At 48.1% G+C, this 25,535-nt stretch overlaps 7 protein-coding genes across 7 annotated transcripts; 1 reads left to right on the top strand and 6 right to left on the bottom strand.

Moving 5' to 3' along the window:
* Positions 1 to 458: 458 nt before the first annotated feature.
* Positions 459 to 8,176, bottom strand: BP5553_01279 (ATPase of HSP90 chaperone topoisomerase II kinase; the record flags this gene model as incomplete). Its single annotated transcript, XM_032009902.1, has 4 exons — positions 459 to 830; positions 888 to 7,365; positions 7,453 to 7,998; positions 8,058 to 8,176. The coding sequence occupies 4 exons, from the start codon at positions 8,174 to 8,176 to the stop codon at positions 459 to 461; spliced, it is 7,515 nt and encodes a 2,504-aa protein (XP_031873956.1).
* Positions 8,177 to 9,404: 1,228 nt separating this feature from the next.
* Positions 9,405 to 9,833, bottom strand: BP5553_01280 (uncharacterized protein; the record flags this gene model as incomplete). The annotated part of the gene is made up of 1 exon (XM_032009903.1): positions 9,405 to 9,833. One exon carries the CDS (start codon positions 9,831 to 9,833, stop codon positions 9,405 to 9,407), a length of 429 nt encoding a protein of 142 aa, XP_031873957.1.
* An 886-nt stretch (positions 9,834 to 10,719) lies between these two features.
* On the top strand, positions 10,720 to 11,682 carry BP5553_01281 (uncharacterized protein; the record flags this gene model as incomplete). Its single annotated transcript, XM_032009904.1, has 1 exon — positions 10,720 to 11,682. One exon carries the CDS (start codon positions 10,720 to 10,722, stop codon positions 11,680 to 11,682), a length of 963 nt encoding a protein of 320 aa, XP_031873958.1.
* Positions 11,683 to 11,801: 119 nt separating this feature from the next.
* BP5553_01282 (Chromatin associated protein KTI12) lies at positions 11,802 to 12,839 on the bottom strand (the record flags this gene model as incomplete). The annotated part of the gene is made up of 2 exons (XM_032009905.1): positions 11,802 to 12,773; positions 12,834 to 12,839. The coding sequence occupies 2 exons, from the start codon at positions 12,837 to 12,839 to the stop codon at positions 11,802 to 11,804; spliced, it is 978 nt and encodes a 325-aa protein (XP_031873959.1).
* A 515-nt stretch (positions 12,840 to 13,354) lies between these two features.
* On the bottom strand, positions 13,355 to 17,894 carry BP5553_01283 (p-loop containing nucleoside triphosphate hydrolase; the record flags this gene model as incomplete). The annotated part of the gene is made up of 3 exons (XM_032009906.1): positions 13,355 to 14,979; positions 15,033 to 17,412; positions 17,466 to 17,894. The coding sequence occupies 3 exons, from the start codon at positions 17,892 to 17,894 to the stop codon at positions 13,355 to 13,357; spliced, it is 4,434 nt and encodes a 1,477-aa protein (XP_031873960.1).
* A 1,618-nt stretch (positions 17,895 to 19,512) lies between these two features.
* On the bottom strand, positions 19,513 to 20,463 carry BP5553_01284 (Uncharacterized protein; the record flags this gene model as incomplete). The annotated part of the gene is made up of 3 exons (XM_032009907.1): positions 19,513 to 20,002; positions 20,150 to 20,285; positions 20,343 to 20,463. The coding sequence occupies 3 exons, from the start codon at positions 20,461 to 20,463 to the stop codon at positions 19,513 to 19,515; spliced, it is 747 nt and encodes a 248-aa protein (XP_031873961.1).
* A 3,250-nt stretch (positions 20,464 to 23,713) lies between these two features.
* BP5553_01285 (Uncharacterized protein) lies at positions 23,714 to 24,430 on the bottom strand (the record flags this gene model as incomplete). Its single annotated transcript, XM_032009908.1, has 1 exon — positions 23,714 to 24,430. The coding sequence occupies one exon, from the start codon at positions 24,428 to 24,430 to the stop codon at positions 23,714 to 23,716; it is 717 nt and encodes a 238-aa protein (XP_031873962.1).
* Positions 24,431 to 25,535: the final 1,105 nt, after the last annotated feature.

Here is a 25,535-nt window from a genome sequence, read left to right on the forward strand (position 1 = left end):
TATGAACAATGAGATTTCAGCGTACATCGCACAAATATGTAAATCAAAAAGTACGTCTCCCGATGCCGTGCTATGCCATGTAGCTATGCCATGTAGCTAAGACACGTACTCACAAACTCCTATAACACATGTCATATCTGTTAAGAGGCGGAACGCAACTCTCCATCAACTTCCAAAACCGTAAAAAAACAAAACCGGCTCCCTTCACCGCTCTAAAGGGCGACGGTGTCATTATGCTTACTTTTTCTTTGCAAGATCGTCCAGCGAATTGTATGCTGAAGTGAGATTCCGACCAGCTTGGGGCCGCTATTGGTGGTGTTGAATTTGCCACTGCTTGGCTGATCTCGCACGACGGGTTTTGCTTCTTTAGGGTCCCATCGACTGGGGAATTGCCCTACCCCCCCACTTTCGACGTCTACATTTGCCCTTCTTCTTCGACATTAGTCCGCAATGGCACATTATTCTGGGGGCGACTCGTCATTTGCAATTGATGTCCGCTCGGCAGAATTAGGCTCAAGGGCGCCAAGTTCAAACGCACTGCCTACGGCATTGTGATTGGATGATGAAATTGAAATCTTTTGATCTCCATCCGCTGAGTTCTGCATCCTTGATGAGAGGTTGCGCTTCAAGGGTCGCACTGTGACCGATGAGGAAGAGGTACTGAGAGTGCCCGTCTGTGGATTGTTGGGTAATGACCGGTCTGGTGATGTGGAGGCTAATGTTCCAGAAGACTTGTCGTTTTCAATGTTTGTAATTCTATCAACACCCTGTAGAGCTTTGTCGATTACCTTCCTAGAAGATTCCCGAAGGTTGAGTGTCATAGATGGGGGCTAGAAATAGTGTTAATTATGTTCTGAACACACGAGGGAAGCTTTTCTTTAACTGACATTTTGGAGATACTGATTCAATTTCTTCTGTAGTATCCCAATCCTCACTGGCTTGGCAAGGTAATCGTTCATACCAGCTTCCAAGCATTTCTCGCGATCTCCTTGAATAGCGGAAGCAGTCATGGCAATAATCAAGACCTTCCGAACCGCTTCCAATGGGTCTTGCCGTATTAGTTTTGTTGCTTCATATCCATCAAGAACTGGCATTTGAACATCCATTAGGACGATATGATAAGGTCGAGCTTGTTTGGCCATCTTCCTCAGACCTTCCACAGCCTCCAATCCATTGTCATAGGCGTCAATATGCTTGTAGCCAAGCTTCTCCATGAATTGGATCGCAATCTTCTGATTGATCGGGTTATCTTCCGCAACGCAAATTTGCAAATCTTCTTGAGCAACATGACGGGAGTCAGAATAAACAGTGGATGGATTTGCCGCCGGAGGCTCAACAGGCCTTGGTACTGATTCGCGTCGCAGACCGATGCCATTCCGGTCACTTCCACGATCCGCAGCAAAGCCTGAGCGCACCTTTTCGAAAGTAACCGTGAACCATGCAGTTGTTCCCATATTCTCAGCGCTTTCGAGTTTTATCCTTCCTCCCATCATGGACTCAATGAGCGACTTGCAAATACTAAGACCCAGACCGCTTCCGCCATACTTCCGTGCTGTGCTAGCATCCGCCTGACTAAATGGTTTGAATAGCTTTGATAGTTTCTGAGCTGGGATACCGATGCCGGTGTCTTTAACCCAGAAAGTCAAGGTGGCATTTTCATCCGTCTGGGCATCACACCGAGCACCAACTGTAATGGATCCTGTCTCCGTAAACTTCATACTATTTCCCAAAAGATTCCCCAAAACCTGGTGTAAGCGGACTGGATCTCCATATATGAGCAAGTCGGGAAGGTTAATATCTTGCAGAATGTCGATATTCTTCAGCCGTTTCTTGTCGCGGTAGCTATAGGAGACAGACCGCACAATCTCGCGGATCATTTCATCGGGTTTGAAAGATTCGATGCAAAGTTCCATCTTGTCGGCTTCCATCTTAGAGAAGTCAAGGATGTCATTGATAACAGTGAGCAGCAGATCAGCCGAGACACGGATTGAATCCGCCATCTCAGCTTGCTCTTTAGTCAAAACGCAGTCTCTAAGGAGTTCTGAGTTTCCAATAACACCATTCAGTGGAGTTCGAAGCTCATGGGAAACGTTAGCCAAGAAGATGGATTTCGCTTTGGCAGCCTCTTCCGCTAGCTTCACACTTGCGAGCGCAGCAGCTTCGGCATTCTTAGCCTTGGTCTCAGCTTCTTGAGCCTTAAGCAACGCCTTTTTCTGCATATCAATCATAGATGTGTTGAAGGCGGAGACTTTCTTGACTTCTTTTAATGTCAGCGCGTTGGAGTAGCTGATTCCGATTTGGTTTACAAGCAGCTGTAAAACAGTGAGGTTTCGATCAGTGAACGCGCCTGGCTCTCCTTCGAGATAGAGAACCCCCAGAAGTGGCTTGTTGCCATGAACAATCGGAAGAGCGATCACAGATTTGCCACCTGGGTTCCGGGCAGACCAAGCTTCAGTAACATTGCTGAAACGTTCATCATGCAGTATATCTGACAAGAACGCCGTCTCTCGGAAGCGTGTGCAATACAGAATAACGCCTTCGGCCACTAATGATGTCTCGCTCAAAGGAATCCCAGGAATATGAGCTGTAGCCCCTCCCTCAGGATCGCCACTAGCTGCGATGCACCACCCGGGAGTGGGGTCATCTTCCTCCACAACTATAGCCGCCGTGGATGCCAGGCCACCACAGTTCTGCAGGATGATTTCGCACATCGTCTTCAAAAGCTGATCCACCTGTAAGACGCTGGAGATAACTTGAGAGCTCTCGAGAATCGAGGTCAGGTCCAACATATCCAAGGCTGGTAATCCTGAGCCAGCGTCAGGACGAGACGATACTTGCCATGCTCCAATCCTATCGCCCTTGCTCTCAGAGACATCAGCACAGGTTTGCTGACGTTCGTCATCCTCGTCGCCTTCAAGGGTTCGATATTGAACAGGTGCTGAATCCCCAGCAAAATCTGTCTGGCAACTAACATCAACTGCCCGTAGGTTTTGAGTGGGGCCCAGCAACAGTAGATTATGTTCATCCTCAATATGTTTTACGACTCCTATGGCGCCAAGTTGTCGATAAAGTTGAATCGCCTCCCGCAAGGATGCCTTCGCAGCCCGACGAGATCCTGCTCGAAGAAAGAACTCTCCATACAGATGGTTGCCAAGTGCTTCTTCGAGGGTAAATCCATTGGCTGCCGCAATATCTAAGCACTCCTCGTAACTGCTTAAAGCCTTTCCATGATCTCCCTCCATCTCGGCGATCTGGGCAGCAAGCAGGTTTGACCAAGCTAGATAAGTAACTTCATTAATGGATTCCCAATCCCTAATTTTTTGCTTCAAGTACTTGACTTGTTTTACTACCTCAGCGGTCTGTTGAGGAAGCTCATCGTTTGACGGCGGAGTATCGGCCACTGAACTTGAGACGAGGTTTGGTTTCCCATCTCCCAAGAAATGAAGAGGGTTCTGCAATTTACTCCACATTAAACTGCAGAGGGATAGTCCATGAAACAACATGAGATGTCGGGTGTTTTTTGCAGACCAGACGAGGTCAATATTTTGAAGACACGAGGTCCCCAAGTCGATAGCCCGGCCGTAGTGACCATACAAAAATAGGGGCACCATTTCCATCCCCTCGTAGAAAAGTAGCGACCGGTCGTGAGGCTTGCTAACTCTCTTCAACCAGGTTTTGTAATTTGCGGGGTTATGCATTTCATCACTCATAACCTCATCAGGGCTTTCTATAGCGGTCTTTCCTTGCAAGGCGCGACAAACCTGCCGAGTTGCAACAGCCATAGTTCCGCCTCTGGTGTCCATAATCCAATTCTGCGCTTCCTCGCAGCCGTATCGGACGAAATTTTCTAGGTCGATAACGTTCTCGGATGCGAAAAACCTGAGATTGGAAACAATCCCAAAGTTGAGAATGGTTGATATTCTATCACCAGCTTGTATGGAGTACTCCAGAGCGCCTTCCAATTGCGCCAAAGATGCCCGGAAATCGAGATGAATATGCCCCACAAAGAGCGGGTATATGGTGCCGCCTCGTCCCATGGTATAGGGGTCTCGACATCTTTCCATCATTTCTAGCGAGAGCTTACCCATCTCAGTCGCAAAACCGATCATATTAAATCGGCTTATTGCTATCGTTGCAAGATGCAAGAAGCCCATACCGGCTTGGGGGAAAAACCCGCAAGTGAACTGGGTATTGACCATGACTAGCGACATCTGAAAAAATACCAATCTATTCGTCCAGAAGGCTGCACTGATTGTCTCGACAAGGACTGCACCAACAGCAGCCAGATTTGGGTCGTTCATTACAGGCCGGGATAGGAGAGTTTCCGGGTCAATAGATTGAATCTTCAGCGAGAGCCGCTCAAATTCTCGATCGCATTTCTCGAAAGTAGGTTTATCATCCACGTCTATATTCAGCGCGGCGAGGCATTGCTTCAAAGCTTGAAAGGCAGCTGGTAAATCTCCCTCTTGGGTAAGGATCCTGGATTGCAAAACCCAAGCTGGAGCTTTATCGACGGGCGTCCTAGCATTGGCAAATACAATGGCCAGGAGACGTTTTGCTTCACTGTACCGGCCTAGGTACAGGTCGCATTCAGCAGCTCTGGTGTGTAACTGAAGGGTTTCGTCGTAGTACACATCGGGCATATCATCACTCCACGGATCCGGTTGGAGAAGGGCAAAACAACTAGCATAGTATGCTGCAGCTGTAGGGCGGGCACCACTTTCTGCTGTAGCTTGAGCACAATCGAAAAGTAACTTCCTAAAAGCATGCCTGTGTAGAACACGTTGGTTGATAATATCCGGGCATTTGCATATGTGTGCAGCGGTATCGTCCCGTGATCTCTGTTCCGAAGAATAATATTTGAGAAGCGTCTGAGTGATGATGAAGTGCATCTTTGGTGCATTGCATTCTCCAAGAGATTGTGCGGCTTGACTGTAACGATCATGTGCAAACCGAAACCGGTCGTCTTGTTGTGTAGCAATGATAATGTAGGCTTGGATGGCCGCTTGAAGTCCCTCAACTGCATCTTCCTGTGAGTGAGATAAAGAGTAAGGTTGGAAGTCATCTGGTGTCCGGGCCGCGTCGTCATAATCGAATTCCCCACTTATAAGTCTCTGGATTAGTTCGAACGAAAACGATGCCCCTAGTATTGATGCCCATGCCAATATTGACTTCGAGGCTGGTGGTAACTCATTTAGTCGGCTTGTAATGAACTCGCTGTTGAGAGTGTCATGATAATTTTCCGTTTGAAATTGCTTGAAGATCTTGTCGAGGCTAAAGCACCAGCAGCTCTGCTTATAGTCGTACCATATACATTGTTTCCGGTGACACGTATCAAGCATTTCTCTCATGAAAAACGGGTTCCCGGCAGTTTTAGATTGAATAACTGCTGCTAAAGGAACAACTTCTTCCTTAGGTCGACAAAGGGTGGCGGCAACGAATGTGACAATATCATCCTCGCTGAGTGGTCTTAATACTACTCGGGTGATACCAATGCCGTTGGTTTTTATGTATTCTGGATACTGAGTTAGCATGGCTAATAAGGATAGGGATTTGGCGTGCAAACTGGTACCCTCTGTATTCGGAGGTTCAATTATCCCCTTGATCCTTTCTGGAAGAAATTCATCAGGTCGGTAAGTTATTAATAACACCATCTTCATTCGCGCAACCACAATTTGGGTAATTAAATCGAGCGACTCATCATCTGCGAATTGCAGATCATCCAAGCAGAAACAGATAAATTTGTGTTGTGTGAAAACTCTCAACACGTCGAGAACGGTGTTCATCAAACGCATCGATTTTGTTGCAGTGCCAGCACGAAGATAGTCCTGGGAGTTCTGCGAATCGCGAGGGAGGCTATATAAACTGCCGTGGGAACTAGACCCCGATGAATCAGATTGTCCTATGTTGGGCCGTAGGCTCTTGTTATATCCCTGAGGGGTTGGACTGGAGTGATTAGACACCACGGATCCCGACCATGGCCCGAGCAAAAATTCCGGGAGCTCCAGAGCTTTATGCAGCATGGGCCACGATGGCCTGGCATACTGCTTTAGGACCTGATGGAAAGGTGTATCCGTGTCGCTCTCAGAGAAGACTTGCTTGAATAGACTCGACAACAATTTGAGAACTGGGCCAAAAGGGGTTTTCTTGGCACGGTCAAACTTTGAACTTGCAAAGTAGCCCCTTCGACGTGCCTCAACCTGAACAGATTGTATTAGGCAGCTTTTACCTAGTCCAGCGGCCCCCGAGATACTGACAACCTCGCAGCGTCCTTTTGGGCGGAATTTCTGAGGATTTCGATGACTGGCTAAATTTCCAATGCTGTCTGGGCTGGTTATTCTTGTGACGCTACTGCCTTTTGAATTCATGTTATCTGCGATGCCATTAAGGGAGCTGTTCTTCTCCCATGGTTTCAGCACGCTGCCTGGTTGGCGGTTTGATGATTCTGGGATATTACAGGAATTCTGCACTGAGTTCGTTGTGGAGCGGGCGGCACTGGATCCGGTATTATGATATGCTCTTAGTTCCCCAGGGATGGCCCCGTTGGTACTTGATTTCCCCATAGAGTTCGAAAACCCATCAGTTGAGCTGGTGTTGTCCTCGCTTGTAACTTCTAAAAGTGCTCCTCCGTCGGCAACCCCAAGGCGCGATTCAGATATGTGAGATGAAGAAGATATGGTATGGATGTCCTGCTTCTGGCTGATAATATGCCGCTTGGAAACCTTATCAATAACCTTCACCACCTCTGCGTGTTCTTCACTTCTTCCTATCATTGCCGTCGGTAGGATAAAATAAGAGGAAACATCCTTAGTCGCGATTTGCCAATGCTGAAGTGTCTCCGAATCTCCGGCTTCTAGGAGTCTTCGGACCTCCACAAGGTCATGCCTCAAGCCGCTAGCAGAATGATATCGATCGCCGATAATCTTCGCCGTCATCTTCTGAATAATTTTTCCAATGACATCCGGAATATTGAATCTCACACTTGACACAGTGGGTAGTCGTCTGCCAAGCACCCCTTGAATAATATCCATAGGCGTTTCTCCCTCAAAGGCTGGCTCCTGCGTGAGCATTGTCCAGAATAGAATTCCGAGAGAGTATATGTCGGTTCGGCTATCTGGTTCTGCAGGCATGCGGCCTGTCTGCTCAGGGCTCATGTAAGAGAGCTTTGTTTTGGCGCCGAGCTCTTGCGAAAGGGCAGACCAGCCCGTACTGGTGAGTCCATGCTCAAAAGTTCGCAATCCGGAGCCAAAATTGATTATCCTGACTTTGGATGTCTCCGCATTCATGTGAAAAGCATCGCCTCGAATTTCCCCGTGTACGATACGCTGTTTATGGTGGAGAATTTCCAGACACTCGGCTGTGCCACTATATAGTTGAAAAGTTAGCAATTCTTCTACTAGTAAAGCAAGGCTGCAGGGTTTAGATCATGACTTGAGATCCAATCATCCTTACATCGCGAAATCTAGAAATGTTTCAAGTGGGACCTGCTCCCTCGGGATGAAATCTTCATGATAAGATTCAAGCCTATCTCCAACCTTCCGTCCCCGGTACCAAGCCAGGCCGTAATCAATGACTTGGGTCAGGTAGTTGGGCCCTGGATTTTCGAATATACAGACAATCACCGGCCCCACGTCCCCTTGCTGTCCCGGTAGCCTCGCTATGTCTATTGGCTTGACGATATGGTTTCCGTGCGGGTCTGCCGACTTTATCAGGTTCTTGCAAATATGGTATGTTCGTTCTTCCCGTAGCGCGTGGGTAGAAATGCGCGCGAGAACTTCAATCTCTTCCGGCTCCGGTTCCGATTCCACGGCCTCATCACGAAGTGTAGATGTACTATTTTCGCTGCTGCTCTCACTCGCAGGTCTATTATAATTATATCCACTCGCGTCAAGCTGACCCTGTGCTTGCAAGTTCCGCTCTGATGGAACTCTCGATCGACGCTTCGTTTTACGCTTCGTAGTCGGCTGGTTGGTGATTATTTTTCTACCAAAGACTTGCCTACACGAAGACCATATCAGTAAAGGAATAGGAATAGATTTCCTTTCGGGCGGCCTTACCAGTTGTCATAGCTGGTATGGTAGAGTCTTGACTCATCCCATATGTAGCCGGAAATCTGCTGCAGCCGCTCAAAGAGTCGCGGGGGCGGATCATCCCCTAAGACCACCGTGCCGTCCATGGTGCAAGCTTTGCAGTCAGCTCATCTCATATCACTCTACATCACCCTCCCCATGGTACGGCTGAAGGTCGGGTGTGTTCCAAAGCTTCACAAAACTTGGGTCCTCGGTCTCTTATCTACCCCAGGAGTTTGGACGAGAAGATGGGATTAGGCCTGGGTATCTGGTCTGCCAATGAATCTGTGAATGATCCTAAATCGCCGTCGGGATCTGGGACCAGACCTGAATCAATCAGTTGAAGATTTGGTAGTATCGTACGAATGCCATATCGAGTGCCTTGCTTGTGGTGATAATGGAACGCAGAAGCGCAAATAATCAAGCCTAACATGTAAGGCTGCAATACGTATGAACCCCTGCTCGGCACGAACCACATTCGGAGGATTGTTGTGGCCATGACGTAACTAGCTGCTCGCTTGCGCTTGGGGAGAGACAGTCCCGGCTTCTTAATGAGACGATCTCATGCGACAACAACTGCTTCTTGCAACTTCATTCTTCTAGACCGCACTCTAGAATGGCCGAAAACAGCATATGGCGAGGCACGCTAATACCGACGATCAGATTTCAACGAGACTGCTTGATGCAGCAAACCACAAAGATGCAAACACATGTTGACATGGCAGAAAGGCAATAGCAATAGTGATATCCTTCGAGTTTATTCTACGGCGCATAGCAACAATTATCAAGCCGTGCGAGCCAAGTGGCGGCGAGTGCTATGTACGAGAGACACGATCAACTGTTCTATACAAGTACCTAGGTGCCCAGGTACGGACCAGGATATTGAAAATGCCGGAATGCGGAAGTCGATTTTGTGTCCGCGCCTGGCGATCGATGGTGCTTCTAGATGCCCGCTATGGTATCAATTTCTCTAGGAATGCCATCTCCACATCTCCACCCTCTTACCCCCCTATGGCTTGGGACGGATTTGGCTCTATCACCATAATGCCAACCCCCCTCTACGGGCACCGCATGTGCCTCTCGTTACATTCCAACTTTTCTGTAAGAAACTTTCCCCCATGCAGCTTACTTCCTTCCAACGGGTAGATACCAAACCTGCCATTGGTCTCCTTTACCGTTGCCATGGGTCTTATCGCCGTGCCCCCACCAATCCACTTCTCGCCGCTTCCGTCCTGTAGGGAATGCCCGCTTTCCACGCAATTCGCAGGCAATATATACTCGCCCCCGCCCCAAAGTTGGAGTTCGAAGGGAGCTTGGTCGGGGACGGGAACCATATCAAATTTCCTGGTGGCTGTCACAAGCCGAGGAATCAAAACTTTGAACGGGACTTCGATGGTCTGCGGTAGGCAAGGGAGGCTCAAAATATGACTCGCTGATAAAGCGGAAGCATCCGTCCCAGCCGCCTAGAATTATCAGACCGATAAACCCTGTGTGATTATGAATCGATTTGATATTGGTGGATCGTTCCCTGCTTTCATCTCCACTCCCAGCTCGCTGCACCAAATACTCAATCAAACATGGCCTTGGGATAGGACGAATGCTTGCGATATCAGGTGGTACACTGGCAAAATCACCGGGATATAATGAGCGCGCGGGGTCATTAGTCCAGACATTGAGCTTGCCTTCAAGCCAGAAAGATGCATCGTAGCCTCCTTTGTGGCAGTGGAAGCCAATAAGGTGGGCGAATGTTCTCCCTGTGCCCATGTCGGGAAACGCATTGTTTGTTTCCTTTCCTACTACCAAAAGCCTCATTATTGAATTGGAGGTGGGAATTATCCATAATTCGCCAGCATAGACAGGTAAGGCTTTACTTGGGCTACCTTGTAGTTTCCCCAGAGGAGTTATACGCATTCAATAGGCGACATGTCGCGGTGCAAAATTGCCGATCCTTGGATCTTTGGGATATGGGTTAATATGGAAGTAGCTTACTCCTTTGGGGGTTCGAAGGTACCTGCTTGATTCCTATTCTTTATATGCTGAAGCTGAAGTGGGTATGTCCTAACCTTGATTGCCGTGTATCGTGCCGAAACATCTCGTAGGCCGGCTACTGTGGATATAGCTCACAAGCACGGCGCGGGCCGTGCATATAAAAAGGTACCATATGCTATGTATCTATTTTACAAAATGCCCCCAACATTCTAAAAGCATGCTCGTTGCTAGTGGCGCTAGAATACTCGCAAGCCCCTCAAGCATTTCATAAAGCAGCATTTTTTTTCTTCAAATCTGGGCATTGGATTGGTAAGACTTTATCATCAATACTTAGACTCGGGGACCGAAAAGCCCCGCATGTGGGGTGGGCGCCCCATACACCAGGACCGCAACTCTGAACCCCTCAGCAGTTTACCTACCTTACCTATTCAATAATGAACTTAAATAAGGCACTCCAACATTCCCTTTAACGGCGACTATTTACTAGCATTCTACTCCAGGCTAAAAGAAGCTGGACAGTTGTATCACGTAGGTTATCCCCCTTTACAACTCGATAAAGGCACATCTTCTAACAGAACTTCACGGCAGATAACCAATCATCAAATATACAACCAAATCTCTCTAATTCTCAAAGACATTAGACCTCAGTAAACCTCCAACCATGGACCAAATCCGCACCCTCCAAGAAAAAGTTGGTCCATCTATTTTTTCTGTCCTCGGCCCAACCTTCAAAATCTACAGCCCCCTCCTCGTCGCAAACAAAGAGAGGATTCTCGCAATTCCCCCAAAAACCGAGTCCTACGGTTCTCATCCCCGCCAGGCGCTGGATGTCTACCTAGCTTCGGATTCCTCAAAAACCACAACTCCCATCCTCGTATTCTTCTATGGCGGGGGCTTTACGACCGGCGAGAAGATCACTCAAACTATCGACGATGGGTTATTATATCACAATCTAGGCACATTCTTTGCCTCCCACGGAGTCACGACTATCATCCCAGATTATCGACTCGTAAATGTTGCTTCAAAGGGTCACGACGCCGTGTTCCCCTCCGGTGGGGACGATGTATCCTTGGTACTCAAATGGGTCGCCAAAACATTTGCTGGAGAAGGAGGCAAGAGAGATGTTTTTATCATGGGCAACTCAGCTGGAGGAGTGCACATTTCCACGTTCCTGTTTGAGTCGCAGTATTTGGAGCAGAGGAAATCCTACATTGGAGGCGATGCGGGGATTACCCTGAAAGGTGCGATTGAGCTATCTGCCCCGTTTCATTTTGGGCAATCGGTGGATGAGAATGCAGAAATGCTGGCGGGTTATTTTGGCACCGTGGCAGACGCTGGGAAACACTGTCCTTACGTGCTGCTCAAGGAAATGGGCCAAAGGGGTGAGTCGAGGGAGGACGTTGCCGTGCCGAAGATCCTAACGCTGGTTGGGGAATGGGAACCTGAACAGATTCCACGGGGGTCTGACCAATTCGTGGAACTCTGGAAAAAGACATGGGGAGAAGGGATTGAATCTGGGGTTATTGCTGGGCATAATCATATTAGTCCCCCATGTGGTCTCATGGCTGGAGAGCCCGCGGGAGAAAAATGGGGCGAGGATGTTGTGAAATGGATCAGGGGTTGAAGTAGCTGAATATCTTCCATTTTTATTTAGATATATCTATCAACGCCTATAGTATCAAGCCGGGGGTATCAATTCGCAATCAGGAACTCCGAATAATAGCTTTTACATCCCATTTCCTCCTATAAAGTCTCAAATGAATCATTCAGATATACCACAAAGCTCTCACTGATCCGCTTCACAGGCACAGCATTTGTCCTGTTAAGACTTATGAATTGCCTCCTAATCCGCTGCAGGGCCGGCAAGCCCACCGGATTAGCAGGCAATTCAACAATCAACTCCTCGCCACCACCCTCTCCCACGCCAACTTCTCCGCCACCTTCTCCTGGGTGATCTTTCGCCCACTCCAGAATCTTATTCAGAATCCCCTGCGTACTCCGATCCAACTCATAGAGATAATCCTCACTACTAGGCGCCTTCAAAACAGTCGCCTGGTTCGGCTTCACGACCTTCTTCCCGCCCTCGGCATCGGACCCAACAAGCTCGTCCCAGATGGCATCGCAAGGCGGGGTTGGATCATCCCACAGAACCGTAAATAATGGACTATCCCACCTGGCCATCGCATTCGGCTCCTCATACCTAAATACCAAATTCTCCCAGCACCCACTCTCATATGGCAATTCCTCCTCACTCCGCGTATCATCCTCACCACTTGAAGAAGCCGTCTTGGCCGCTGCCAACCTCTCATCATTAACGCCCCTCGCCTGCGACACCGGCGTCCCAACATGAACCACACAATGCGTTGTCCTAACGGCCTTAGCCTCGCAATAAAGCTGGTACCGCCATCCTTTGATATAATTCGCCCCATCTAGGATCACAATATCCCTATTGCTTAGCAGCCGCTTGACAGCCCCGTAGATCGTCGCACGCGCATCTTTTTCCGAAGCATTGTTAGACCGCTCGTGTTGATCTTTCGACTCTAGATTGTAGACTTCCCGGGGGATCGACAGTGTGTGGTCGGATACGAGGTGCACGCGCTGCGTGGACGCGGGGTGGCTCTCAGGGAGAGAGGATATGCGCTCTTTGATGTATGTGTGGATTTGGCGGGCACGATGCGTTTTCCCAGACGTGGGGTAGCCGGTGAGAATTATTAACTGAGAGGAAGAGAGTTAGCACTATTTCCGGGTTTGGTTTTGGAAAACCTTGCGACTCACAGGCATGACTGTCGTGGATGGGAGTTGGAGATAATCTGTTTGAGATTTGGTGGGGTGTAATAAGTTTATGTCTAGGTTTGCTCCGTTGGGTTCGGCGATAAGATTTCACGTGCATTTATAAAGGTTCTTGGCCAAAGTAAAAGTCAACAAGCCACAGTATTAGCTGAGTATAAGACCTGTACAAAAGATTGTATAAAATATAAATTAATCCCTAAGGAAGCATGGCAAGGGATTATTATGAAGGATGATAATATATCAACGCAGCCTTTTGACATCAAACCCGAAGATAATAAACTTATTAAGAAAATATAAACCCAAACTATGACTGATATTGTAAGTAGTCAATTTTGTATATTAAAACATAGACACTAATAAAGTAGTCTAACTATATCTCAAGGGCAGCTTTTTATCCCGAGAACATTAAATCTTTATGCCTCCTAAATTTCCTCCGCCAAACTCCAACAAACACCGTATAATGCTATTTGCCCACGTAGTGTAGACATGACCGCCACATATTCAAACTAGATATCTTGATTATAATCTGTGAAATCCTCCTTCCGGATGCCTCCACGATCGCACATACTTCTAAAGATGCCACCTCGTTCATACAGGGCGAACGGGGTGTCTAACTCGGCAATGCGTCCCTGCTCCATGACGCAAATGCGATCATAATTGATGATCGTCTTCAACCTATGCGCAATACAAAGGAGTGTCTTGCCCTTGAATCCGGTTGCGATTGTGCGTTGGATCTTTTCGTCGGTTTCCATGTCAACACTGGATGTGGCCTCGTCGCATATGATGATTTGTGAGCCGCGGACAAGCGCACGAGCGAGAGCCATGAGTTGCCGCTGCCCAAGTGAGAAGTTCAGGCCATCATCTTCAACGATGCCGTCGAGATGGATACGGCCGGGCGACTTGTCATCAAGGCTCGCGTCTTCGGAAACAAGATCCGATTGCCGAAGAGCAGACCATAGTTCAAGATCAGTGTGCTCACTGAACGGATCAAGGTTACTTCGGATGGTGCCTTTAAATAGTGTTGGATCCTGTGGAATGATAGCCAGTCGAGACCGGAGATCCTGAAGCCCAATCGTGCTGATATCCAGGCCATCGATAGTGATGGAACCCCCGGAGAGTTCGACAAGTCTAAAAAGCGTCGACATAATACTGGACTTTCCAGCTCCTGTACGGCCGACAACGCCGATACGTTCTCCCCCTGTGACGTGCATATCCAAGCCTGAGAGGACAAGTGGAAGGCCTTCTCTGTAGCGCATTTGCACATTGTCGAAAATAATTTCCCCACGTTCTGGCCATGACTTCCGCACTTCCACAGTATGGAGGGGTGCTTCCTCTTCAAGCTGTGTGCCGTAATAATGAATGCGCTCGGTTGCATTCATACCATTCTCAACCTCTGCCAACTGCCTGACTGTAAATTGAATCATCTGAACGATGGATAGGATATAACTCAAAACAAGACCCGCAATTGACGGAGAGACCGAAAACCGAGAGGTTACCACTAATATACCAGTCACGAAAACCAGCAAATTACCAATGATATCTAATCTCGTCGACAGCCAACGCTGATTAGCGAATGTAAGGAAGTACGCACTATTCATATCGTCGATGGAGTCTCGAATATTCTTAACAAATCGATCCTTGAGTCCATATGCGCGGATACAAGCGGTGCCGGAAAGACCTTCGCTAAATTTCGCAAAAACGTGGGAGCGAAGAACCGCTTCGAATCGTTTCATCTCGCGAGCTGACGCCCTATAGTAGCCAGCCGAGAAGACGAATAAGAAGAATAGAGGCACAAGGGCGATGGTGAAATAATGGAAGTATGCAATGATCAGACCGAAGACCGATAAAATCATCGCTAGAGTCAAGAAATACATCCTGATGGCATCAGTCAAGTTGTTGTCCATGACGTCGACATCGCGGGAAAAACGGTTGGTAATTCTACCAAGAGGTGTCGTATCGAAGAAAGACATCGGGGCTCGAAGCGCTCGAGTAATGGCTCTATTAAGCATCGTCTTGCTTGCAATTGTTCCGAACATTGTGAGAGATATGGAGAATGCGAAAAGGAGAACCGCTTGGATTCCACCTAGAGCGCCGTACACGCCAATATAGACTCCTTTAGAATACCCGAATTCTAACCCGGTTGTTAGTTCGTGGATAAAAGGACGGGAGAGTATAAAAACATACTGTTTGATGTCCACCATGATAGCCACAGACTGGTTGCAATATTGGCGCCTTGGGCGAGTAACAAGAACATGACCACGATGGCCGCGTTGAAAACGCTACCAGAAGCACGTATATAGTCAACGTATACAGACCAAGGTACGCTCTTAACAGCCCGCTCTTCAGCTTGCATTAACGGAACGCCACCACGCTTCTTCTTGACCGTCTTCTTCTCTTCTTCGATTTCATCTTCACTGTCATCCTCTTGGGCCTCTTGCTTCTCCTCGACAGCGGTGGTTTCCATCAAGAGCTGGAAGCCGGGGTGATTCTTCATGAGGTTGTCGAAGGTATCGACAGCATAAATCCTACCTTCCTCCATCCAGATGATTCGGTCACAGCGGCTCAGGACCCAGAGCTGATGGGTTGCCAATACCCTAGACTTATTCTTCAACAAACCAAGGATCGCACTGTCGAAGATGTGCCGGCCGACGTGAGCATCGACTGCGGATAACGGATCATCCATGAGGATAAAATCAGCATCGAAGTAAATCGCGCGGGCAATATTGAGTCGTTGCTTTTGCCCTCCTGATACGGTAATACCACGTTCCCCAATTTCAGTAGCATCCCCTTGAGGAAGCATATCAAGATCCGGCTGTAGTGCGCAAGCATCGATTACTTGCTTGTACCAGTCTTTGTCCATTTCTTTCCCGAAGATAATATTTTCCCGGACAGTTGCATTCTGAATCCACGCGTATTGCGGGCAAAAGGCTCGACTAGCGCCGAGCACCATATCCCCCTTCGATTTCCGCATGTCACCAGCGAGTGCGGCGAGGAGAGAGCTCTTACCGCTTCCGACACCGCCTATCACGGCTACAAGCTCGTTACGGCCGATTGAAAAGTTCAAATTTTGTAGCTTGAACGGCTCCCTTGCGTCGGTAAGAGTGCTTGCATCGTCTGGTGTACTGTCGCCCGACGGTACAGCGTCTTGAGAATTCTTATCTTTCATCGCACGTTTTTCGGCCTTCTCGGCCTTGACCTCTTCCTTGGTCGGCTTCTTCCCTACCATAGGCGCAGCATCTGGATCTTGCGTAGCAGTTCGCTCCCAGGTAAAATCGGCGTGTTCGACATCTACAGCGTTCTTCGCATCCATATCAATCTTGGCCTCATCGTCTTGTTCTTCGCAAAGGAGATATTCTTGAATGCGCTGAACAGACGACCAAGCATCAGTTACCTGCCCAATTACCAAAGGGAGTAAGTTGAGCGGCATTCGAAGCGAATTGAATAGGGCAAGAGATGAGAAAACATGCGCCGGGTTTAAGTCGTGGTTGGTAAGGGAGTAGGTAACAAATGCAAGCATCGACGCGAAGATGGGTAGAGACATTGAAACGGCGTTGATCGCATTCCTAATGGCCAGCAGAACCTGAATGGCCGAAATTTCTTGATCTCGAATGTCGCCAAGTCGTTTGAGAAAAGCGCTCTCCCAGCCAAAGAACTTGACAAACCTCACTGCTTGCAAGATCTCCTGCGTCAAGCTGACCCGCTGATCAGTCACCTTGTTGATCGCTCTTCGTCGTACAAATAAGGACTTGACGGCTTCTGTAAGGAGAGGTAATCCGATGACAAGCAATGCAAAGCCAGCCAGAGCGCTATACGTAAGGTTGATTACCAGTAGCACCAGTGTGACAATGCAAGCAATGGGGGCAGTCCAAATCATGTGAAATAAGCCAGATGCGAGATCGACACGATAGGTATCGACAGACATCAAGTTGACGACCCTGCCGTTTGCCCATCCTGTCCCATCACCAGCTATACCGCGGCCCGCATCCGCACCCACTGGTGGTTCACCCTTCTTGGTTTTCTTGGATTTCTTCTTCTGTTCGACTCCGCCTCTGTTGGCTTTCTCAGGCTCGTCGCCTTCGTCGATTTCTCGTCCCCCAGCCTTGGCTCGTCCCGAGATGCTCATCGCCTTCTCAAAAATCACCGAGATGAGCACTGCTCTTGATTGTCCTCCGATCATCATGCCTCGATAGATGAAATGATTAGTCCCGAGACTTTGGCACATCTGCATGAATGTGATTCCGAGCACAATCCCAATCCCACGTCCGATTGGTGGTGCTGGGTCTCCATTCCGCTGAGCAATATATGCCTCTGTCGCAAACTGGATAAGATACCGGAGGGTAAAGGGCGAAACAACCATGAATATATTGGCGAAGAATTGGCAAATGCCACCGATCCAGAACTCGAGCTGGAAGGTTTCGTGCAATGACCACAACAAGGGGTATTTATCTCCCCTAGCCACTCTTTTCTTGAACGAGGCCTGCAGTTTTAAGGTCATGCGTTCCGCCGTCCGATTAGGATTGACAGTCCATATATCCTTTAGTTCGAGTGGCCGTTTGTAGCCAACCTACTGACATTAGCATAGGTTTCATAGCATGACAAATAAAGTGGAAGACATACGACCATGAGAGGCGCTACCCATTGAAAGTATACGAGACTGAAAAAACCCGCGGTGTATTCTCTCGACATAGTCCTTTGCTGTGGCACTGGCGGTATCCCGCCCCACCTCAGAGGATTGAGCTGCTTGTACCATGGCTTAGGTTCAACAGGCCGGTCTACGTGAGAGTCTGTCCTCGTCACACCACTGGTATTGGTCGCGTAGCTCTTGGTCGGTTGGATAGCATGTTCGCTCGCCTTCTCCTCGTTATCAGCAACACCAGCGTCAGATTTGCCGAGGCGCGATGGGTCTTGGTCGGCAGTGGTCTCTACGTAGCCCTTCTCATCATTATCGATAGCAACCGCATGGTCGCCACTGGGAGCGGCATTTTCAACCACTCCAGCAGCAGGATCTGGGGGCGCAGAGGCCTTCTCTGGCGCAGAATGGGCCATGCTATGGACTGCAGCGAAGGAGCACGGAGGTGAAGCGATCCATCGACGTACGCTACCAGCGGGGAGGCTGCTGGTATGTATAAATATTATATTAATGACTACCCCAGCCCGGCGGGGCAATCAGAGCTCCGTGCCGCCGCTCATGGATACCTTATGGACATGGATGCCCGAGAAGGGAGAGGGCATCCGCCAGAACAGCAGCACTTGCTAGTAGCTACGAAGCAATGGGCATATTGCCTGGTTTGGCGTCCTACCTGGTGGCGACTAGGGGCCATGAAGCACCAAGGGTCGGAACTCGGAACCTAACATCTGCCAGTTACGAAGTACGAAAGTGTTTTCGAGGGCCCCGGAGTTAGTGGCTTTTGTTGTGGCTTTCAGCGCCGATTGCAAGTACTTCGTACGTAGTAGAATTGCTACATGTACATGTACGTACGCCAATTACAAATCCGAAAGGACAAAGTAGCAGGGTCCTCTTCCTCTTCCTCGAGTAATATTACTATTAGCTTTCTAGAAAACCTACGGTGCTAGGTACATGTATGTACTCCGTACTACGGGGTAGACTATTACTACGGAGGCTATACGATACCTAGTCTCGGGCACCTCGTACGGAGTAGGTTTGTGAACTCTGAAAGCCATCAGTGACTCAGTATCATCAATGGAGTCATTGTGCTACGTACTCCGTATATCAACACTGACCCGCTGCTTTGACCCTCCTTAAGCTTAACATTTCAGCTTTGATCTATGACTCTTTACATGCAAGATGAGCATGACTTTCAAACCCCCTAGCCTTGCTAGAATCAGAATCTCGGACTCGCACGCAAGCAGCGCCGTCAACTACTAGGACCCGAGCCGATTTAATCCTGTTGGAAACGGGCTAGAGCGTTCCCTCCGGTGGATAGACTCCGCCGATTGGGTATCAAAAGCAAAATCTGAACACTCACTTATACAGTACCTATAGACCTACCTACTTCGTACTTCACTTCGTACAACAGCAACGGAGAAAACCGCTTGGTGCGCGATGCGGGACAGGCCCAAAAGCTTGTTCGACCTTGGCTCGTAAGCAGCAGTCCGGGGATTTTGCAATGTATCAGGCTCATGACTTGCGTCGTCCCGTAAGCACCGACTTACCGGACTTTATTGCTACTGAGAACCTAAAATCCTCATTATTCTCACGCTGCGCGAAGGAAGCCTCATAATAATAAACGAATGCGAAGTGCGAAGTGCGAAGTGCGAAGTGCGAAGTTTTGTTTTATCTCAGACCGCTACTCCACAGTATTAGTAATTGATTGCTGACAAACAGTGGTACGCACACTCTCTACCTAAATTGCAGGGCGGAGGAACTCCTCGGTGGTAACGGCGTCGGAAGTTTTGTTAACTCCATGCTATATTATTACGAGGTTCTGGGAACCACATTGGGTTTGCTCTGATTACCAACCCCCAAGACACTCCCGTTGCTATTTCTTTGTCCGTCGTCATTTGGGTCGCTTATCGAGTACATCGCGTTCTATAATTTGATCTTACTGTTTCAACGCTATTAGCTGAACTTTTACGGAGTAGCAGCTGTACGGTCGAATCTTTCTTGTATTTCTTGTGGTAGCAGTCAATCTGTTTTTGATCTTCAATCGCTAGCCAGATATCTCCTCCTATACTCCTCCAGCCTCTTTAGATCATTCTCATCCCCTTTGCCCTTTAACACCGCGATCAGATCGTCCAACGTGACGATACTCGCCGTTGGCACACCAAATTCCGACCTGATCTGCCCTATAGCGCTCATTCTCGGCTCTCCATCATCAACCCCCTCCTCCTTTTCTCTTGGCCCGGGCATTTTCTCTACCCGATCCAGCGCAACTACGAGCCCCACCACCTTGCCCCCCTCCTTAGCGACCAGGTTTATTGTCTCCCTCATAGCGGTGCCCGCCGTGATCACATCGTCTATAACTAGCACATTTTTCCCTTTTAACCCGGCACCTACGATATTTCCGCCTTCACCATGATCTTTGGCCTCTTTGCGGTTGAAGCTGTAGGAGACGGGCGACCATGTTTCCGGGTCAAGACGGTAGAGTTCGAGTAATGTTGAGCAAGCGATTGGGATCCCTTTATAAGCCGGACTGCAAGTTTTGCAGTCAGCAACCTCTCCAAGGTAGCAATTGTTTAGGTTATGCGCAAATGTCCTAGGGGTAGCATTTGTTGCTACCCCTAAAAATGCGTGTCTTACGACTCCGCCAACGAGAAAACAAAGGCTCGAGAACTCTTACCCGAAGAGGATGTCCGGTTTTGGGATAGAAGGATTGGACGCGAGGAAGGAGATGATTGTGTGGGCGTAGGCAGTGGAGATCGCGGAGAGGAGGGCGGAGGTGTGGAAGGAGCCGGCGTTGAAGAAGTAAGGCGATTCTGCGGGGTTATGATTATCAGTAATCGTAGATATAGAGTGGGAATCAGGGCACGTACTTCGACCGGATTTGAGGGTGAAGGTACCGAAGGTAAGGACGTTGGCGGAGAGGCAGGATTCTAGGAATGCGGTTTTGAAGGCCGGTATCGAGGAGCCGGTAGGCTGGGTTGAGGTGGCCATCGTAGTAAGTCGAGCCGAATTCTTAGATTGTAGTTATAACCTGCGAAGATGGTGTTTGAAATTTCTATGGCGTACACAAATTGATTGTACCTAGGTACTCCGTAGCGGGGTAGCTCGCTTTCCCGCTAAGCCTAATACAACCATGGTGGGCTGGCTGGAGGGTCCAGGTTCTCCGTTTCAGAACAGACGTCAGGAAAACACAATGGCCGTGCTATCAAAACTCTATACGAAGATCTACTATCAATGCACAATTAAAAGGATCTACGGACTCGGTACTTAAGTATCTGAATATAGAAAACCCCATCACACCGACTTGATTGGCCAGCAGAAGCCTGAAGAGAGCAAACCAACGAGACGAAGATGAGATCCAACAACAAGATGCCATGTTTTTTTGGTTTTCGAGATCATGCAAGGAACGAAACTCCACCTCCAAGCACCGTGGATTCCGAGAAAACTTTCCTGAGAATCCCTGGCTCTTCTTCTGGGGAACTGAGGAAACTATTGATTGACAATTGGCTGTCCAAGAATGCCCACCAGGTTCCCGCAACTGCTGATTATTTCACCACCGAACATCTTCGAATGAACCATGTTCAGAATCCGGTTGAGGTTAGGTTTGCCGAATCCTTGACCCCACGGCTGCGACGTGGAGCCTTGAGTGAATTCAAAAATACGGTTGCGATCCTTCAAACCCGAACGTCGATACGGACAGTCGTCAAACTGCCTCGGCAGCCTTCCGAAACCTGTATCTAGGTAAACAAGGCCTTAAACGAGACTAAATCTCTTCCGGATCGGGTTCCGAAGACTTGTGGTGGGACTTTGCTTCGGTCACGATCCACTTATTGATGTCCTTCGAAACAATGTCTCTGCCGGGCTGGAAAGAACGTTTGTCACTGAAATCAACCTGTCACAGCCTATAGGCTAGTTCGCAGTACGAAAGGAGTCGGAGGGTGAGTTGGCCGTGACTAGTGCTTGATTAGAGCGGCGATACTGACTCCCGAACTTGTCCGAACCGAAGTCGGTAGATTTATATGTGAGTCTGCCACGAAAGCCTACCACGAAAGTCAGCCCCAATTCGTTTTTCGGTGCTTCCGTTTCAGTCTCCGGACATACTCTCTTGCTCACTAGGCCTTATATACCCCCTGTTCTTCCAACAGTTACATCTATGGTTATGCCGCATTTGCATGGAAGTCAGAGGCAGCCCTCTGATTGCTACTATATAAGCAGCCATAGTAAACCCGTGTGACACATTCGTTTCAAGTAAAGGACCACCGGAATGCTAAGACGAAGCTGCTAAGGAAAGTCACGAGTCCCATGCATATCATAATATGGCAGAAGGGCCGTCTGTCACTGCCTCTGGATTGTAGTGAATGTTGTCTTGGAAGGCTCCCCGGGCCCGAAGTAACACTGCTCTCATGACTTTCTTCCATCGTGCCCAGGCTTGATAGTTCATTTCCAATTGGGGACACTTGCACCACAGCTTGCGACTATCCAGGTTCAGTTCCGACAGATATGACCCCCCCATACGCAGAATTGATATTAACAAATCCACAATTCGGACAATCGAGTCCAAAGAGCGTAAAATAGAACTCTTTCGTGCAACGCTCACACTGCACCAAGCCCGACCTAAACCTACACGTTGGAAGCTCTGCTGGCCCATGCACGACATTGTCGTAGCTGCATATGCGGCCACTTCTGAGGCAGTTGGTGCAGAAGGGTCGAGTCTCGTCGCATCTCACTCTGGCCCCTTACAGTCTAAGGTTATATAGCTATATTCACCTCAAAGCTTATACGACGCGATCTGGTTCCTCCAATATAGTGGGGTATGGGAGAATGGGGAGTCCATACTATCGCATCCTCCTCGAACTTTGGGCCTTGACGTTCGCAGGCGTGCTACTCTTCTCTCGGTTCCTTGTGACATATCCGTAATCGACGGCAAATATAGTGTTATTTAAGATAAATCGGCTAGAGCCTATCCTAAATTACGACTACAGGCGGAATACAAATATATTATAGTGTTGATGTTTCGAATGTTGAGATATGTCGTCGATGAGGCCATGCTTACCCCTCTCTGCTATAACTTGAGTCGAAGGCAGAGTCTTGAGCATGCTGACGAGTTAGCTGGATCATGCTTAGGGGATCCTCTTTTGTCCCCCTCGCGAATCGATTATAGCTTACGAATTATGTATGTAGGTTCATGCTGTCTAAATATAAATCCTGCTTATGTCTATTGGCGTGGAACGCAGCCACCTCTTTAATCCTTCCTAGATGTCGTAATGGTATCCGATCTAGTTCCCTCAATCACGTTGTTGTCGATCCTACAGCAGAGTGACATGACTGTAAGACCATCATACAAAAGAAAGGTGTACGTAGCCTCGCTTTTTTTTAAATTATTCAAGAAGGCCCAAGTCAGAACTGCAAGGGGGCCCTTAAATACTGGGAGGATTTATGTGATAATTTGTAAAAGGCGTTTTTTAATCGCTACAAAAACGCGGATAAAAAGAAGTTAATAAACTTGTCGATGCTTTTTTAAATTTATATCTTTTTTATTATAGCTTGTTGTCTGTACTAAAGCTTCGCTCTAAATATTAACTAAAATTTTCTTAGTATCTTCTTAAAGTGCAGATCTAATAGTTTCCTAAAACACGGTTATAGTATGATGAGGAGAAAATTATAAAAATGAGTTACTAAGTTAAAGAAATTGTAATTAATAGTATAGCTAGACTCTAAAGGGTAGAAGCACCTACGATTTGCTCTAGTAACTAAGACTAGAGATGTAAAAACTTGTAAATAATTGTTAGATTAATCTAGGTTATACCTTGACACTTGTATTGATTAAGAATTTAAGGGGTAGCCTCCCTTATACTTGACTTAATCAATCACTCTTTCAACTGGATTTAACAGTAATCTAGTAGCTGGTTTTATAGATACGGAGGATTAATGCCACGTTCAGATACAATTCACCGTCGCTAGAACTAGTGCCGAAAATCTCACATGTACTAAACTGAACGGAACGCTGAAAACCTGAGTTCTGAATAGCTAAATATCAAACTGACGAGATACAATGGATTAAGTCCCAAAAATTGCTTCATAAGACCACTCCACAGCACCAATTTTATACATCCTACCAGCCACAACCTTCCAACATCGCTTGTACATGTAAACCCTCTGTAGCTGTAGTTCCATCATAGTGGCCCTAGCCCACACACCATACTCTCCGCACGACATAACGAGCTCACGATTCAGTCCAAGCCTAGGTGGAACATGTAGTTAGAGCTGTGAGCGCGTTGTCGATCAATGTAACTGCGCCGTTAAGTGCGCAGAGTGTGCCACGATTGCTTGCTGCCTCGGCGACTGATATAGAAGTATAAGCCAAGACGTTTCCTTGCAGCTTTGTAGCCGCCAAGATGGTTGCTGATGAGCCCACTTGGAAGTAGACGTTGCACGCCTGTGCGCCATTCTGAAGTATCACACTGGCATTTGCAGAGGTTGCGAAAGTGGTAGCGATTTGGAAGATGAATTGACCGGTGGGGTTGGTCGCGCCATTCAATGTGAGGATGGTTGAGAGAGTGGCGGCTGAGGAGGGGAAAGTGTACACGCCCGGACCAAGCGTCAATCCTCCAAGATCTGATGACGGTAGAGCTTGAGTGGCTACCAGACCCTTCGCGTTATTGTACGCTGTGAGACAAGCTGCCTCGGCATCGCAGGCTGCAGTCCCCGCAGGAGATGTTATTCCAGTACACTCTCCGGGAGGGAAACCAACGACGGCAGTGCCAGGGCAGGTTCCACAGTTGCCAGTGATGAGAGTGTCACCGGTGCTGGTAAGGGTCGTGGATGCAATTGCACCAAAGGGCCCAGCCAGTCCCATCAAGACTGGCACTGAGCGCTTCACAGGAGGATGTGCAAGGGCACTGGCGCTGAGTTCTAAAGTGCTGAGCGCGAAAAGGCCGATCTTGCAAGCACTGAACATATTGCACCTCATAATGATAGTAGATAACAGAGTAATTTGGTCAACGACAGGAGGAGGTAAATAGTTCGTAGAATGTAGATGTTGATAGTTTGATAAAGTTTCTCGGGGGGATTGCTCTCTTTATAGATAAATGTGGCAGCATACGGTAAACCCATATCTCAACAATTCAAGCTGGTTAGCTTGACCAGATACTAGACGGGCATCCGCTTGACCCTGATAGTACAGACGATGCATCTATAACCAGAGGGCTTCAGAATGGCTTTTGGAGTGCGTCATCGGACTCTATGTCTTGGTAGGGTAGATGAGGTTGCACGACAGCGGGGTCCGGCCTTCCTTTTTAAAGGCCGATTTGTCCAGTGGTTCCTTCCTGGCCAGGCGTGGTCTTACAAAAAAAAAGCCGTTTGATCTGAGTTTTGTGGTTGGCTAAAATAAACGGATGGAGCCGTGGAATGCCTCCTGCCTAGGTACTCGAGAACCAAGTAAGACCTGACGGCAGAAGAGGTAGCATCACATAAAGCTCCGGACACACAGAAAAGGATCATTGGACTGGAGTGTTCAACGTGAGACAATCCACACATCAATTTTCCCTTAACCACTCCGGTTAAACCCCATTTTATGGTCCTTGCTTGGCTATGGTAAAATGCCGCAGACGGAGATGGTCAAACCGGTAACAGATCGAGACCCTGTTTATGGTATGGAGCGCTAGCATTTGTCAAGTTCTGGCCTAGCCAGTGCTCGCTTTGATAGGTATTTAGGTGCCGATACACGCGCGGCTCCTCTCATTGCCAATGGTAAGGCTTGGTGTGCTGATAGTTCTATATTTAGATCAATTTGCAACCATTATCGAATTCTCAAAATCTGGATCTGGCGGCCTGGAACCTAGAGCTGAAAATAGGATTAATAGAACCGACTGCAAGTCTGCACGTAAGTGTCCTTAGTTAATTAGATGCGAAGTGCAGGACGATACCTCTGGATATTTGTAATCTATAAGAGGCTCTCCGCCTGCCATAATCCCATTATAATGTATAGAACATAGAGCCTCTCATGCCTGTTGCAATTAGTATGAAACCAGACTTCAAAATTGACAGAGATATGTGGAATAAAA

Source organism: Venustampulla echinocandica, assembly GCF_003357145.1.
Source record: "Venustampulla echinocandica strain BP 5553 chromosome Unknown scaffold_0, whole genome shotgun sequence".
Classification (NCBI taxonomy): Eukaryota; Fungi; Ascomycota; class Leotiomycetes; order Helotiales; family Pleuroascaceae; genus Venustampulla; species Venustampulla echinocandica.